This window comes from Phyllobates terribilis, unplaced genomic scaffold, assembly GCF_046119375.1.
Source record: "Phyllobates terribilis strain yellow unplaced genomic scaffold, ASM4611937v1 Scaffold_5__5_contigs__length_657084704, whole genome shotgun sequence".
NCBI classification, from domain to species: Eukaryota; Metazoa; Chordata; class Amphibia; order Anura; family Dendrobatidae; genus Phyllobates; species Phyllobates terribilis.
This window is the reverse complement of record NW_027362765.1, coordinates 240,268,985-240,284,391: the sequence shown is the minus strand read 5'-3', so window position 1 is coordinate 240,284,391 and position 15,407 is coordinate 240,268,985. Positions and strand designations below refer to the sequence as shown.

Below are 15,407 nucleotides of genomic sequence, written 5' to 3'. Positions count from 1 at the left end.
TGAGCCGGAGAATAAGTTGGTCTACGTGCAGTGTGTAAGAGCACGTTCACATTGTGGCTATTTCACAGACAAAACCCAAGAAACAAAATGAGCATATACATTATAGTAACTAAATTTAAAAAAAATAGTAATGGTACAATTAATTAACATGGGTTACTTAGTTACTAATATTTTGATTAAAAAAGCATAAAAGCCATCCCACTGCGACAAGGTGTATTTATTTAGGACAATCCTATCCTGTCTCCAGTATTTAAATCTTACCTTGAGTCAGCCGACCTCAATGTTAATAAAGGCATAGCAGGACAGACGCCATACTGTTCAGACACCTGTCAACGGGAAGCTATATAGATGAAATGCCAAGCTCAGAAAGGGGGGCTACGCCTCCGTTTGTACAAAGTGCAAGAAACTATAGCAAACCAAAGAAATGAGCCGGAGCTCAGAGGTTGTCCACAACTTTTACATTGATGGCCTATCCTTAGGATAGGTCATCAATGTCTGATTGGCCAGGGTCCGACATCTGGTGCTCCCGCCGTTCAGCTGTTATTGGTGGCAGCAGCCGCTGGTCGGAAGTACTTGCTTGCAGAACTGACCGTCTACTTGTAGTGGCTGCCGCAGGATGCTACATATCCCCCCTCCTTTTGATTAGTATAGGAGAGGTATGTGCAGTACCAAGCCCCTGCCACTACAAGTAGACGGCCAAGCTCCGCAAGTAAGTACTGGCGGCCGACACCGATAACAGCTGATCGATGGGGGTACCGGGTGTCGGACCCCGGCTGATCAGACATTGATAGGCCATCAATGTAAAAGTTGTGGACAAGCTCTTTAAGTTGGTATACATGCAATGAGTACAAGCATGTTGACACTGCCCATTTTACAGAGAAAACCCAAGAAATAGTAAAGCCTGTAAGGGCGCCTACCCCAGTCTACCCACCATGTGATGTCTTAAGACTGAAGAACTCACTGAAAAGGTAAAAAACTTCGTATAACCTGGCTATACACCCAATCCATTGGTTGCCAGATCATACATTTTGGATGCTACATATTTCTTGGATTCTTCATTGGGGAACACAGGAGACCATGAGTATATGCTGTGGCCACCTGGAGGCTGCTGCCACCTGGAGGCTGACACTAAGAAATACACTTTAAGAAGAATAGTCTGTTTCCACCCTGGGTATAGGTGCTCATTTGATCAGACTGCAGCTTTGTCCCCTTGCAGATTGGCTGCTGTGCATTATCTGAAGTGCATGGAGCAGTATTAAAGCATTGGGATTTTTTTTTTTCTTTATTTAATGTCTGGCATATCTTTGAATGTTTTCTATCTTCCTGTACCTAGCATTGAAACAAGTGTTAGTAATAAAAGCATTTATTCCAGGATACACACAGGCTGTGGTGTGGAGTTCTTATTTCATCTGTTATACTGTGTGCTGGTATCTTTAAATGTTATACATTTCTTCTTTCATCTTATTTCCAGCAAGTAGAAAAGTTGCGGGAGAAGCAAATTGTGAAGATTATCTCATGCACACAAGAGCCTACCAACCCAATAGAGCTACTGAAAAGAAACACTGTTAATGCTGAGATGATTGAGAAAGACGGCTTACAAGGTGATAGTGACCATGCTAAGGAAATGAGGAAAGTGCCAAGTTGTGAAGAATGTTCTGCGCAGAATCAGTTTGTTCGCAATTTCCGGGAGATGTTTCAGGACTTGCCGCTCCGGCCTTGTGAGCAGGATGCAGATGATGAGGCCGCAGAAGACACTGATGACACCAGTTCTGTAACTTCATCAGCGAGTTCTACAACCTCCTCAAAAAGTGGTAGTGGGACTGGGCGTAAGAAGAGTATCCCTCTGTCCATACGAAATTTGAAGAGGAAGCACAAAAAGAAAAAGAAGAGCAAGGTGTACAGAGAGTTTAAAACGGGGGACAGGTTTGTACTTGGGGAGAGCCCATTTGTTAGGATTATAACATAAGAAAAAATGGCGAGTACCGCCTGTCTATCAAATGCTTTCTTCATTATCATTAATCCTTAAAATCAATAATTCCAGTTATAACAATAGTAAACATCTCAAACTTCTAAATTACAAGGAAACGTAAAAGCATAACCCAAAAGTTGCAAGGTTTTCTTTTTTTCTTTACACTGTAGTTGTACTTCCCCCCCCCCCCCCCCCCATACCACATTGTATATTAAAAATAAATGGTGCCACTCCACAAAAGAAAAAAAACAAAAGAAAAAAACAGCCCTCTTATGGCTATATCAATGGAAAATAGTTATGACTGGTGGAAGAACAAACATGAGCGTGCAAAATCAAAAATTGCCCACAGTGGGAAGGGGTTAAAACAGACTCAAAGCTTGACATTTTGTTACCATCTATACTGATCCATGCTTTTAAAGCAGCATGATGAAATGATGTCCAGGGTGATGCCTCACAGGATCATGGCTGTCACGTATGGACAATTGAAATGATTAATATATAATGTGGCTGAAGGGGATTTTAAAACCTTTCTGTTTTGGTCAGCTCTTTTAACATCTCACTTTTACCCAGTGTTTTTCACTTCCACCACTTGCCAGGTATCATCCACCTGTCCTATCCGAACAAAATGACTGTATGATACGTGGCAAGTGTCCAACTGATGCCACTAGCCACCTGTAGCACCAGTCTGTTGCCTAACGATGTGGAACTGAGAGATACTGAATAACCCCATAGAGAAACACCCTTTTTTGGGCCTACAACTTTGTTTTTCACTTGACAACTGTGTATGGGCTTGTTTTTTTAGCTGCATGTCCTTAGTTCTTAGCGACAAACCTATGTGAAAAAAAAAATTGTTTCCAAGATTGGAAAAAAAAATTGCACTAATTACTGTTGCTGATTTTATAAACCTTTTATTATAGAGGAAGAAAATCATTTTTATACCACCATTTGTCCACCATATTGCAGGAAGTATTTTAATTTTTTTTCGGCATAAATTTGGGTGGGCTATAATTCTGTTCCTTTGCGTCCATTTGTAATATAGCGATTTAGAGTAATGGTACATCCCTTTGCCGAAAGGTGTAAATACCACAGTATCATATCTGATATTACTTTAGTTTGTATCAAGTGTTCAATTGTCAAAAGATGTTTTTTTCTAAGATGGGTTCCATCATTAATAGTGGAGGACTTCATGGATTTCCTAACCCTCTTACCATTCGTGTGCAGGGTGGCTGTAGAAGTCATCACCACCGTGACAACAGCGGACGTCATGTGGCAAGATGGAAGTGTAGAAACCAGCATTCGGTCTAATGAGTTGATCCCTATTCAGCACTTAGACAACAATGAGTTCTGTCCAGGAGATTTTGTGGTAGATAAGAGAGGTTGGTAAACTTCTGTAATTTTCAGTATTGACATTGTGTTTATGGTTTGGAGATCTATCTTTATGATGCCTTTCCTTCATTCTCTTGCAGGGCATGCGTTGCAGGATCCTAGCGTCTATGGTGTGGTGCAGTCCGGAGATCACACAGGGCGGACATGTGTTGTCAAATGGATCAAGTTGAATTCGGAAGGCACTGATGTCGAGGTGAGGGTTTAGAATCTGTTTCTAGGGTTGTTGGGTACTAATCGTATATTAATAAAGGAAAACAAACTGGAGTGTTTGCGCTAAAAAGGTAAACTTTATTCTTACAAAAACATGAAAATCTCCCACAGGGGCTTAAAAAGAACAAACAAGTGGTCAATAGCATTGCGAGGCTAACATTTATGCAGACAGGTACTTGAATTAGGTGAGTCAGATGGAAGGTTTAAACAAACCTATCCATGTACGCCATTGTGGCCCTTAAGCCTCCTCCATAAATATTCCCCACCATACTGCAGCAATACCATCAATACAAAAGAGAATTTTTACCCATGCTGCCAAAAGTAATTCCCAGTGCACATGCAAGTGCAGGTAAATCCCCAATGCGCGTTTCGATTGATGCCTACTTTCAATGGGTGGCACCAGCGTTCAGGTCCTCTTCTTCTCTGATGGGGCTATTTGCATACTTCATTCCCAGGGGAGCATGCATGGCGTATAAGTCTCCTCACTCTTAACATGCCAGCCCTGGCTTGTTACACGCCACGAGGAGAAACGTTACCCCTTAGATCCCTGTGATGAACCTAAAAATTGATGTAAAAAGCAAGCATTTATATTTTAGGTTGTTGGCGAAGAAGATGATGTTAGTGTCTATGACATTGCTGACCATCCAGACTTCCGTTTCCGAGCCACAGATATTGTGATACGTATTGGCAGCTCAGACCCTGATGTTGCTGCTGATGGCAGCCAGGTAACCCTCAAATAGCCCCAGTGGCCAGTGTGAAAATGGCAATATATTTAATTTGTTTTTTCCATACTGATTGTGATTTAAAGCAAAAAATATTAACAGAAAAACTGATTTTGAGCCATGTTGTTTCTGTGACAAGCCATAAGGGAATATGTCAGACAATTCTGCTTACACTTTAGGTCTGTTGGTTAATACTGTCTTAAAAATTTTTACCAAATTGAGAAATTTTATTTATTATACTCGCTTATAAAGCGCCCTCATATTCTACAGCACTTTACAGACAGCACTGCCCCCATTGGGGCTCACAATCTAGTATGTCTTTGGTGGATGGGAGGAAAATGGCTGTAAGAATAATATGCTATGTAAAGGTATGTCTCCAAGGGTCTTCTAAATGTCAGTGATTAGCACTGTTGCTTTGCAGCACTGGGGTCCTTTCTTCAAATCCGACCAAGGACAACATCTGCAAGGAGACCATGTGTTCTCCTTGTGTTTGCATGGATTTTCCTCACCATACTAGGGAACCTGGATTGTGAACCCCAGTGGGGACAATGATGACCATGTCTGGCACTTTATAAATGAGCATAATAACGAAATAAAAAAATTATAGAATAATTATGTTTGTAAATAATAAACAGTCTAAAAATAACCCCAATGTGCCTGAAGTCCTAGTCCTGAAATAATTCATGAACTAAGTCATGTTCCATATTAAAATTTTAGACTCTAGTGGACACATATATAAACTTGGAAAATGTATTTTTTCCTCTCAGTAGCCAATAATTACAAAATAAAGCTTTATTCTTTTATTATTTTTAATCACACTATTTCAGATTTTTTATAACAGAAAAAATATTTTAGTGGCATCAAAATATACATGTTATTATTGAGAGGGGCAGACTGGAGAAGCACTATTCTCATGAATGATGTAGCGTATTTTTCAGACTATAAGACGCACCCAGATTTGGATAACAGAATTAGGAAAAAAAAACTAATGGTAAAACTATCCCCTCCTTATCTTTACATCACCAGGGTAATGTCACTAATGTTGGAGGTCTACGATTGCTCGATTCATGATGCTGTATTCCAAAGTGGTAGACATCTACTGGGAGGGTTGTACCGAAAAAATAAAGGACATTCTATACTATCCCTAACAGTAACCTAACCCAGTGTAGTGTTGGTTGTCTTGTACAAAAGTACATAAAGACCACAAGTACATTTATTATGGAATCAACTATGTCCTTGGTGTCTTACATGTGTAATGTCTTTCATGTATGCCACTTCAACACCTTATGCACAGTTTAGCCAGTTGTACACTTTAGAAGTAATTCTAATTTCCACACTATAAAGGATGCTGTGAAGACCCGGGTTTTCCGTGGGTGTAACGCTACTCCGAGAACGCAGGGTGAGGGTAAAACAGCATGGCAATACTTTATTGAACCACCAAGGGGACGATAAACACATATAACAGTCCCAGCAAATACCCAAGATAGAACAACATGTCTCACCCCTCCTCCTCCCGCCTGGGATAGAACAGCTGCGACTTTGGAGATTTCCAGGGCTGACTACCTCAACCGGTGGCCCCCCGCTTCTGACGGGCCCCCACAGAGAGGAAGTAGCGGCAAGCTTAGGAAGCTAGCAGTCCATCGAGGTACAAGGCCAGGAGACCCGAGGGTCCAGCCCTGGCCTCCCAGAGTTTCTATGGGGCCAGATGACCGGTGGGTCCCTATCTGGCTTCTCCGAATGTCTCCATGGGTTGCAGGTGACCGGTGGGTTCTCCTGGCAACCCCAAACAACATATCCATAGGGCCAGGTGACTTCTTCATCCTCTCAAGGTCTCCCCAAAATGTATCCATGTCTCTCTGATGGTCAATGAAGCCGATCCGAATCTTTCGAATCAGGGCCAATATCCTTAGACTAGAATCATATAGAATACAAATCTCTGTTCCAAGTCTGACTGCTACAGAAACACATGTCCCTTCTGCTTCTTTCGGCTCAGCCCCCTGGGTCTATATGTGAGACTCCCTGTGGTGAAGGCTCCGCCGTATCTTCTTTCAACACCTATACAATGGGCCTAGACTATTTTTGAACAATTTAGAGGCTCCTGAAATACTAATGAGATTAGTGGAATGCTGGACACTTTAAAAGTTAAATTAGTGTACATAAACTGACGAGCTAGCAGAACATTAATAAAACACAGCCAGCAATGTCTAATAAAACACAATAAGGTATTTCTCTTGGATTAACAAATCTAATCGTCTGGCTAATTAAGATTTTCAGTTGTATCGTCACAGATGCCTATTGCAGTTTTTATATTAAGCAGTCATGTGCTGCTACTCTGATCCTCTGTGCCCTTCACAACCACACATAAATGTGGGCAAACAAGGACAGCATCACAGATGTTTCCTATATGGTGCACAGACAGAGCAACACGTGGAAATGTAGGAGATTGGCTTTTGTCTGACAATTGTGACGGTTTTATTTTTCTCTAGCCCGTGCACCAAAGATGCATTCTATTGACTCTCATGTGGACATAAGCTTTACTTAACCTGCTAGCAAGCTCCGCTCAGTCTGTCCTGCTCAGCATTAGAGAAAACTATGCAGCTGCTTGGTTATCTCGGTGATGGGAGCACAGCGCTTATAAATGCCCTACCATAATGATGTAAGGAAGCAGTCAGGGACGTCTGGCACTGCGGACTATAAGACGCACACAAATTTTAACAAGATGTTGTTATATTAAAAAGTGAATAATATTGTCAGAAAAATATGGTAACTGAGTTCAATGTATTTCCATTTTGGACCCACTTTAAAGGGTTTGTCAAGGCTTAAAGAAATATTCTCATCTCTAAGATCCTATTCCAATATGTAGTAGGTGTAATAATAGCAAATACATTAAATTAGAAATGTAGTATAGGTTTTTCTGATTTGCTATTTCTTTTCTCATGTGCAGGCATTGCAGGACCTTAGGTATCCATGGTTACGACCACTGATATAGTGACAGTTGGGTATCTATGGTTACAACCACTAGCAGCTAGCTAACGGTCACTATATCAGTTGACTTAACCATGGATACCTAAGGTCCTGCAATGCCTGTACATGAGGAAACACACAGCGAATCAGAAGAACTATACTACATTTCTAATTGAAGGTTTTTGCTATTATTATTATTATTATTATTATTATTCCTACTACATATTGGGATAGGATCTTGGAGATGGATGGGAATACCCCTTTAAGTATTAGTTGCCCTACAAGATGGGCAGTTGGATATAAACACTTTGAACAGATCACCTAAGTGTAGTTTCATTCAATGTGTTTACATCTGGCCTACGCCAGACAAAAAAAAACAAAACCGTGATCTTCTATTGATGACCCATCCATAGAATTGATCCATTAAAATGAGTTTAGGTTTGTTTCCCTTATTTCTTGGCTAAAATGGTGTTCCCTTCACTAAGAAACTAGCTTCATAACCTCCTAATGTAGGAACAGTTGTAAAAGATAAGACCTGTTTACTAGCTTCTCCTAGGCTGATCCTCACAAGATAGGAGAAATGAAGCTCTCTCTTAACTCCAATTCTGTGCACTGAAATAATCTGACCCTCGTAAAGAAAGATTGCTTGCTGGTCTTTAAAGTGGGAAATTGTTTTAGAAGCCATTCTGATATTAGTAGCATCTGAATCTGTGACATGAGCAATTAAGGTAATGGGGAATAGCCGCTGTGAGGAAATGAAATGTATTTAAAGCCGGCTTGTGCTATCTATGGGTTGCTTTTGTCTTGTTAATGTATTTCCACCGTGCTCGATGTGCCGTCAGCAGCAATAAACTTGTCCTCTCTCGTTCTGCCTCTTGCAGCCCTCCGTGGGACAAGTTGCCCGTGTAGACGTTAGTAGTAAAGTAGAAGTAATTTGGGCTGACAACTCCAGGACCATTATCCTTCCGCAGGTAAGAATATCATAACAGATTTTTTGGGCTGAATGGAGGACCGGTAGCCTACACCCGAGATAAGATCTTGCTTTTTTGTTTTCCTTCTATGTGGCTCTGGGTTGCATGTAATATAATTTCTGAGCTTAGTTTTTAAAGTGTTTTATTACTGCCCTTCTCATTACCTTTATATTCCTCTTCAGCATCTGTATAATGTAGAGTCCGAGCTGGAGGAATCTTTCTATGATTCTGTGGACAGTAGCACCAGTGGCGCCTCCTCTGATGAGTGGGAAGATGACAGTGACAGCTGGGAGACAGACAATGGCCTGACGGAGGACGAACCCTCTCGTGTTGCAGCCGAAGTAGTAGAGGAAGCACAGAATCCAAGTGCATCTGCAGAGCAAGCTCCACAGGCTGAGAAGGATGACCCTGGGCAAGGAACTTCTGTGGCCACCATAGTGGTCCCTGGGCTTGTAGTGAAAGTGAATGAAAAGGAAGGGATGGTAAAGAGCTTCAAGGAGTTAAAGGAGGCTATTAAGATCCTGGAAAGCTTGAAAAATATGACTGTGGAGCAGCTGCTGACTGGTTCTCCAACCTCACCCATTGCAGAGCCAGAGAAATTTACTAGGGAAAAAAAATTCCTTGATGATATCAAGAAGTTGCAGGAAAATCTGAAGAAGACACTTGATAATGTGGCCATTGCAGAGGAGGAGAAGATGGAATCTGCACCAGAGGCAGAAAAAGAAGATAAAGTAGAAGCCCAGACACCGGTCCGCTCTGAATGGCCTAGTGACACACCTGTCCTCTGCCAGCAGTGTGGTGGCAAACCTGGCGTCATATTCACAAGTGCTAAAGGAGAGGTGTTCTCTGTGCTGGAGACTGCGCCAGGTAAGCGGGTTGCAAGAATCAATGTCTTGTCTGCCAGACAATCAGCTATTGCTATATCAGTCAGGCAAATTTTGGGGCCTCGCATGCTCCTCTGAAATTTCAGGAATCGGATGCCCATCATTTTTAGGTTGAGGAGGTTTTCAAAAGACCCTTGTCTCTAGGCCTGATTGTTTGAAATAAAACAAAACTGAGCTTTACCCACTGTCTCCAGATCCAGTGCCAACAACCCCCCCTTCCCTTCTCTTCCTTTTATTGTCTGCAGCGCTGACATTATAGCTAGCACTTCAGCTAATCGGTGAGCTCAGCGACTCATGCTATCATCTCAGGCAGAGCCGCTGAGTTCAACTCTGTCAAAGTGACATCAGCACTGCAGACCATGACAGACACCCGAAGCCATGGCAGAGACTCTGCAGTGGAGACTAGGAGGAGAGGAGAGCACAATTGTTTGTTTCTTTTTAACCGGTTCCCGACCGCCCACTGTAGATAAACGTCGGCGCTTGCCGGGCTCTGTGCAGCGCCGACGTTTAAAAACGGTGGGTGGTCTCGCAGCGCTCAGGACCCCCAGGGTCCTGCAAGCGCTGCGATTCCGGTGCAGAGCGTTAGCTCTGACAGGGAACATCATCGGGACCTGATTAGATCAGGTCCCAGTGATGTTAACCCTTAGCTGTCTTCTATATGCTGTGATCTATAGTGATCGCGGCATATAGGAGACAGCAGGAGGAGAGGGGGTCGTCAACTTACCTCTCCGAAGACCTCCGAGTCCTTCCAGGACCTGGGGTTGCTATGGCAGCTGGAGGTCACATGACCGCCTCCAGCTCTGCCATATATGGTGTCCTGTCTGGCTCAGCTGCAGCTGTAGCCAGACAGGAGACTCTGACTGAAACAGTCAGGGAAGATCTCATGTAATGTAATATATGTCTATTACATTACATGAGATCAGAGATCAGAAAAATAAAAATTAATGTCCCATACAGGGACTAAGTAAAAATGTGAAAAAAAGTAAAAAAAAAGTTTTTAAACTATTAATAAAAAAATCACAAAATAAATAAATAAAATATTAAACCAATAAATCCGTATATTTTTACAAAACCAAAAAAAGTACACATATTTGGTATCGCCGCGTCCGAAACAACTCGAGCTATAAAACTGTCACACTAATTAACTCCTTCTGTGCACACCGTAATAAAAATAAATAAAAAACGGAGCAAAAAAATATGCTTTTTCATCATATTGCCAAACAAAAAGTGGAAAAAAATGCGATCAAAAAACAAAATAGAAATAAAAATGGTACCACTGAAAACGTCATCTTGTTACGCAAAAAAAAAGCCGCCATACAGCTCCATCAGCCGAAAAATAAAAAAGTTATAGCGCTCAGAATAAAGCAATGCAAAAAAAATATTTTTTCTATAAAATAGTTTTATTGTGTAAAAGCGCCAAAACATAAAAAAAATACAGTAAGTGTAGTATCGCTGTAAACGTACTGACCCGAAGAATAACGCTGCCTGATCACTTTTACCACACGCAGAACGGCATAAAAAAAAACTCAAAACACAATTCCTGAATTGTTTGTTTTTGTTAATTTTACCTCCCAAAAAACGGAATAGAAAGCGATCAAAAAATGTCACGTCCCCAAAAATGGTACCAATAAAAATGTCAACTCGTCCCGCAAAAAACAAGCCGTCACATGACTGTCGGCCGAAATATGGAAAAATTATAGCTCTCAAAATATGGTGATGCAAAAACTAGATTTTGCAAAAAAAGCGTCTTTTAGTGTGTGACAGCTGTCAGTCATAAAAACCCGATATAAATCTGGTATCTCTGTAATCACACCGACCCGAAGAATAAAGTAATCTAATCAGTTATATCACACTAGGAACGGCGTAAAAAATAAATAAAACCAATTCTTCACCTGCTACTGATTTGTTTATTATGTCCCCAAAGATCCCAGTAAGGCTCTGCCCACGTTTATCCTGTGCTCTGCGCTGAGCACTTACACCAGAGTTTCCGTGTAAATCTCTGAAATACATGATTCAGCCAGAACCCATGACGGAAGATTCCCTGTAATGAGACAGATATAGGCCACTGTGGACGCCGTCTAGCCTGGGATCCCACGGTGTCATTTGTTTTAGGCGTGCATAAAAGTGCGGTTGGCCACAGTTTTGTGCACTTCTGAAAAAAAGGACACCACTAAACAGAGGCCAGACGGAGTCCAGAGTAACTCTGCTGCCTCATTACAGTGAATGGATCCCGCAGGGGTTTCATCTGAATTACATCACTTGGAAATTTAGATGGAAACCCCGATGTAAGTGCTCAGCCTAGAGCGCCGGATAAATGTTACGTAAAATGTTCCCAATAAAAGCTTCAACTCAGTCCTCAAAAAAAGCTAGTCCCCACTCAGGTCCGTCATCTGTTAAAAATATAAGGGACTTCCAAGTTACTGGTAGCAGAAAGGCTCTGGAAAAGCAAAATGACCCTTGCCCCCCAAAAGAAATTCAGAAAATTTTGTGCTCCCAAATCCAAATGCCTATTCTACAATAATTTGTTCTCCAATTGTCAAATAGCACTCCGTCCCCCCCAGATCTCACCGTATGGCTAAGCGGTACGATACAGCCACATATGGGGTATTGACACTTTTAGAAGAAATTGTGTGACACATTTCGGCACCATTTTTACCCATTGCCCTGTGTGAAAATGTAAAATCTGAGGGTAAAACATTTTTTTGTGGTAAAAATATAATTATGTTTTCTTCACTGCCCAATGGTATAAATTTAAAAATTAAAAAATACTCACTACTTCCCTAGATGAATTCCTTGAGAGGTGTAGTTTACAAAATGGGGTCACTTGTGGGGGTTTCTGCTGTTTCGGCATGTCAGCGACTCTTCAAATGTGACATGGTGTCTGCAACCTATCCAAGCCAACATAGCGCTCCTTTCTCTTCCGAACCCTGCCGTACACCAAAGCAGTGGTTTTCCCCCACATATGGGGTATCGGCGTACTCAGGAGAAATTGTACAACAAATTTCATGGTGCAATTTCTCCGGTTATCCTTATGATAATGCAAAATTAGGGGATGAAAAACATTTTTTATGGGAAAAATGTGAAAATTTTATTTTCACGGCTCAATATTATAAACTTCTGTGAAGCAGCTGGGGGTGCAAGGTGCTCACCACACATCTAGATAAGTTCCCTAAGGGGTCTAGTTTCCAAAATGGTGGCACTTGTGGGGGGTTTCCGCTGTTTAGACACATTAGGGGCTCCACAAATGTGACATGGAGTCCGCTAATTATTCAAACAAATTTTACATTCAAAAAGTCAAATGGCGCTCCTTCCCTTTCAAACCCTGCCATGCGCCCAAACAGTAATTTGCCTCCACATATGGGGTATCAGCATGTTCAGGAGAAATTGCACAACAAATTTCATGGTGCAATTTATCCTATTACCCTTATGATAATGCAAAATTAAGGGATGAAAAACGGTTTTGTGGGAAAAATGTGAAAATTTTATTTTTACAGCTCAATATTATAAACTTCTGTGAAGCACCTTGGGGTTCAAGGTGCTCACCACACATCTAGATAAGTTCCCTAAGGGGTCTAGTTTCCAAAATGGTGTCACTTGTGGGGGGTTTCCACTGTTTAGGCACATCAGGAGCTCTCCAAACGCAACATGGCGTCTGCTAATTATTCAGACAAATTTTACATTCAAAAAGTCTAATGGCGCTCCTTCCCTTCCGAACCCTGCAGTGCGCCCAAACAGTGGTTTTCCCTCACATATGGGGTATCGGCACGCTCAAGAGAAATTGCACAAAAAAATTTGGGGTCCATTTTTTCCTGTTACCCCTGTGAAAATAAAAAAAATTGGGTCTAAAGTAACATTTTTGTGAAAAAAGTTAAATGTTAATTTTTTTTTTCCACATTCCAAAAATTCCTGTGAAGCACCTGAAGGGTTAATAAAGTTCTTGAATGTGGTTTTGAGCACCTTGAGGAGTGCAGTTTTTAGAATGGTGTCACTTTTGGGTATTTTCTGTCATAAAGACCCCTCAAAGTGACTTCAAATAAGATGTGGTCCCTAAAAAAATGTTTTTGTAAATTTTGTTGGAAAAATGAGAAATCGCTGGTCAACTTTTAACCCTTATAGCTCCCTAACAAAAAAAAAAATTTGGTTCCAAAATTGTGCTGATGTAAAGTAGACATGTGGGAAATGTTATTCATTAACTATTTTGTGTGACATATCTCTCTGATTTAAGGGCATGAAAATTCAAAGTTTGAAAATTGCAAAATTTTCGCCAAATTTCCGATTTTTTTCACAAATAAACGCAAGTTATATGGAAGAAATTTTACCACAATCATGAAGTACAATATGTCATGAAAAAACAATCTCAGAATCAGGGGAATACGTTGAAGCGTTCCAGAGTAATTACCTCATAAAGTGACAGTGGTCAGAATTGAAAAAATTGGCCCGGTCACGAAGGCAAAAACAGGCTCTGGCGCGAAGTGGTTAAACAAGCTGCTCCTGGGTCAGGAGTTTCTGAAAATGGGGAAAACCGCTTTACAGTCCACCAGGTGATGGGGAAGCAAGTGGTTAGTAATTTTGGTCAGGACAGTTCCGGTAGAGTGGTGGGGACAGAAACCGGATTGTAGGTTGTCAAAAGAGTGAGTCAGAGGAGAGATGGAAGGAAAGTTCAGTATGGACATTGGAGGCGAACAGGAGCAGGGATATGGGGCGATAGCTGGGTGTAGAGGTCGGGTCGATGACATTGACATGGAAAGCCTAACACAAGTTTCTTTAGGGGCATCTCCTGGTGCTAATTATAATCTAAATTGTAATCTCTACCTTCTATCCTCCTCTCCTCAGAGAGCCATGCCTTCAAGAAGCTGGAGTTTCAGGCACCAGAAGCAAAGAAGTTCTTCAGCACCGTACGGAAGGAAATGGCTCTCCTTGCCACATCCCTCCCTGATGGCATCATGGTGAAGACCTTTGAAGACAGGATGGTACGTCTTTGTTTTTTTTTTGATTGGATGCTGCATGTCCTCTTATTTTGACCTTTATCATTGATAGTGCTGTAGATTTTAGAAATATCTGATCACTTCTCTAATTTGGCCACTTAAACTATTGGGGACAAAAGGTCCTGGCAGGTATGTCTTGGTATTTTCCCATGATGAAGTGGTCACTACTAAAAGTGAAACGCGCTTAGGGGACATTAGGGATCCTCCTGTATCTGGCTGATTGTGCGCTTGGTGCCCTTCACATCTCTGGTATGTTTTTGGGATAGTTCTTTAAACACAAGGGCATATATGCTGATGGGAGTATGAATATGTTCCAAGTAGGGGATTATATGTCCTGTCATTTTTGACACTATACATTGCTGTTTTTCCCTCCTATCTGATTTACCCCTTATTCAACCCATGTTGTGCTGATAGAGGGTTGTCTCTGTATTTGATAATTCTTTGCCCTGATTATTATATGGACACTCGCTCATATATACTAGGCACCATTGATCACTGTGTCTGATTGTGTTTGTCACGTTATATAGTTTTTTGTCACTTTTTTTACTGCTTTTAACTTAATAAAATTGTTCAATATAACTTCTTAAAGCAAATTTAAGACTCCAGTATTCTCCTCCTTTTTTTTGTATCTGTTCATATATGGAGATTTTTAGGGGGGGCAGGGGTACACTGATTCCACTCTGATTGCCCCATTATGGCATTGTTGTTTTCTACGGGGTTCTGTTTAATAATCATTGATAGTGCTGTAGATATTGGAAATGTGTATATATATAATCGTCTTATCCCGTCTGTCTGTCCAGGAAATCCCGCGTCGCTGATTGGTCCGGCCGCGGCCAATCAGCGACGCGGGATTTCAGAGAAAGATGGCGGCCGTTAGTGGCTCATCTGCAGGACGGAGGTCAGCGGCGATGCAGCAGGGAGATAACCGGCTCTAGCCGCTCATCTCCCCGCTGCTGGCAGCACAAGTACCCCGACAGGCGGCACCGCTGACCTCCATGTGGCTAACGTCGGGAGATCAGCGGCTTGGCCCACTGATCTCCCGACAGCAAGTGTGAACGGAGGACCGGGGAGTGGCGCCGCCGGTCGGGATACTTCTGCTGCGAGCAGCCGCTCATCTCCCGGCTTCTCGCAGCGGAAGTAGCCGCACAAGCAGCGCCGCTCCCCGGTCTTCTCTAATACGATGCTGATTGGTCGCGGCCTCCTGCCGCGACCAATCAGTGATCTTGGCGCCAAATTTAAAGAACGCTCTGCTGCCAGTCAGCGAGATTGGCGCCAAATTTAAACACCTCTCTGCTGATTGGTCGCGACTAATCAGT

At 41.9% G+C, this 15,407-nt stretch overlaps 1 protein-coding gene across 1 annotated transcript in view; it reads left to right on the top strand.

The window, feature by feature from the left end:
* The window catches only part of UBE2O (ubiquitin conjugating enzyme E2 O), a 44,446-nt gene that overhangs the window by 19,341 nt on the left and 9,698 nt on the right, over positions 1-15,407 (top strand). The window contains exons 9-15 of the mRNA XM_073683956.1: positions 1,472-1,923; positions 3,191-3,345; positions 3,436-3,548; positions 4,162-4,290; positions 8,133-8,222; positions 8,405-9,089; positions 13,940-14,076. Coding sequence (XP_073540057.1) covers positions 1,472-1,923; positions 3,191-3,345; positions 3,436-3,548; positions 4,162-4,290; positions 8,133-8,222; positions 8,405-9,089; positions 13,940-14,076 — 1,761 coding nt within the window. The remainder of the gene's footprint in view (positions 1-1,471; positions 1,924-3,190; positions 3,346-3,435; positions 3,549-4,161; positions 4,291-8,132; positions 8,223-8,404; positions 9,090-13,939; positions 14,077-15,407) is intronic.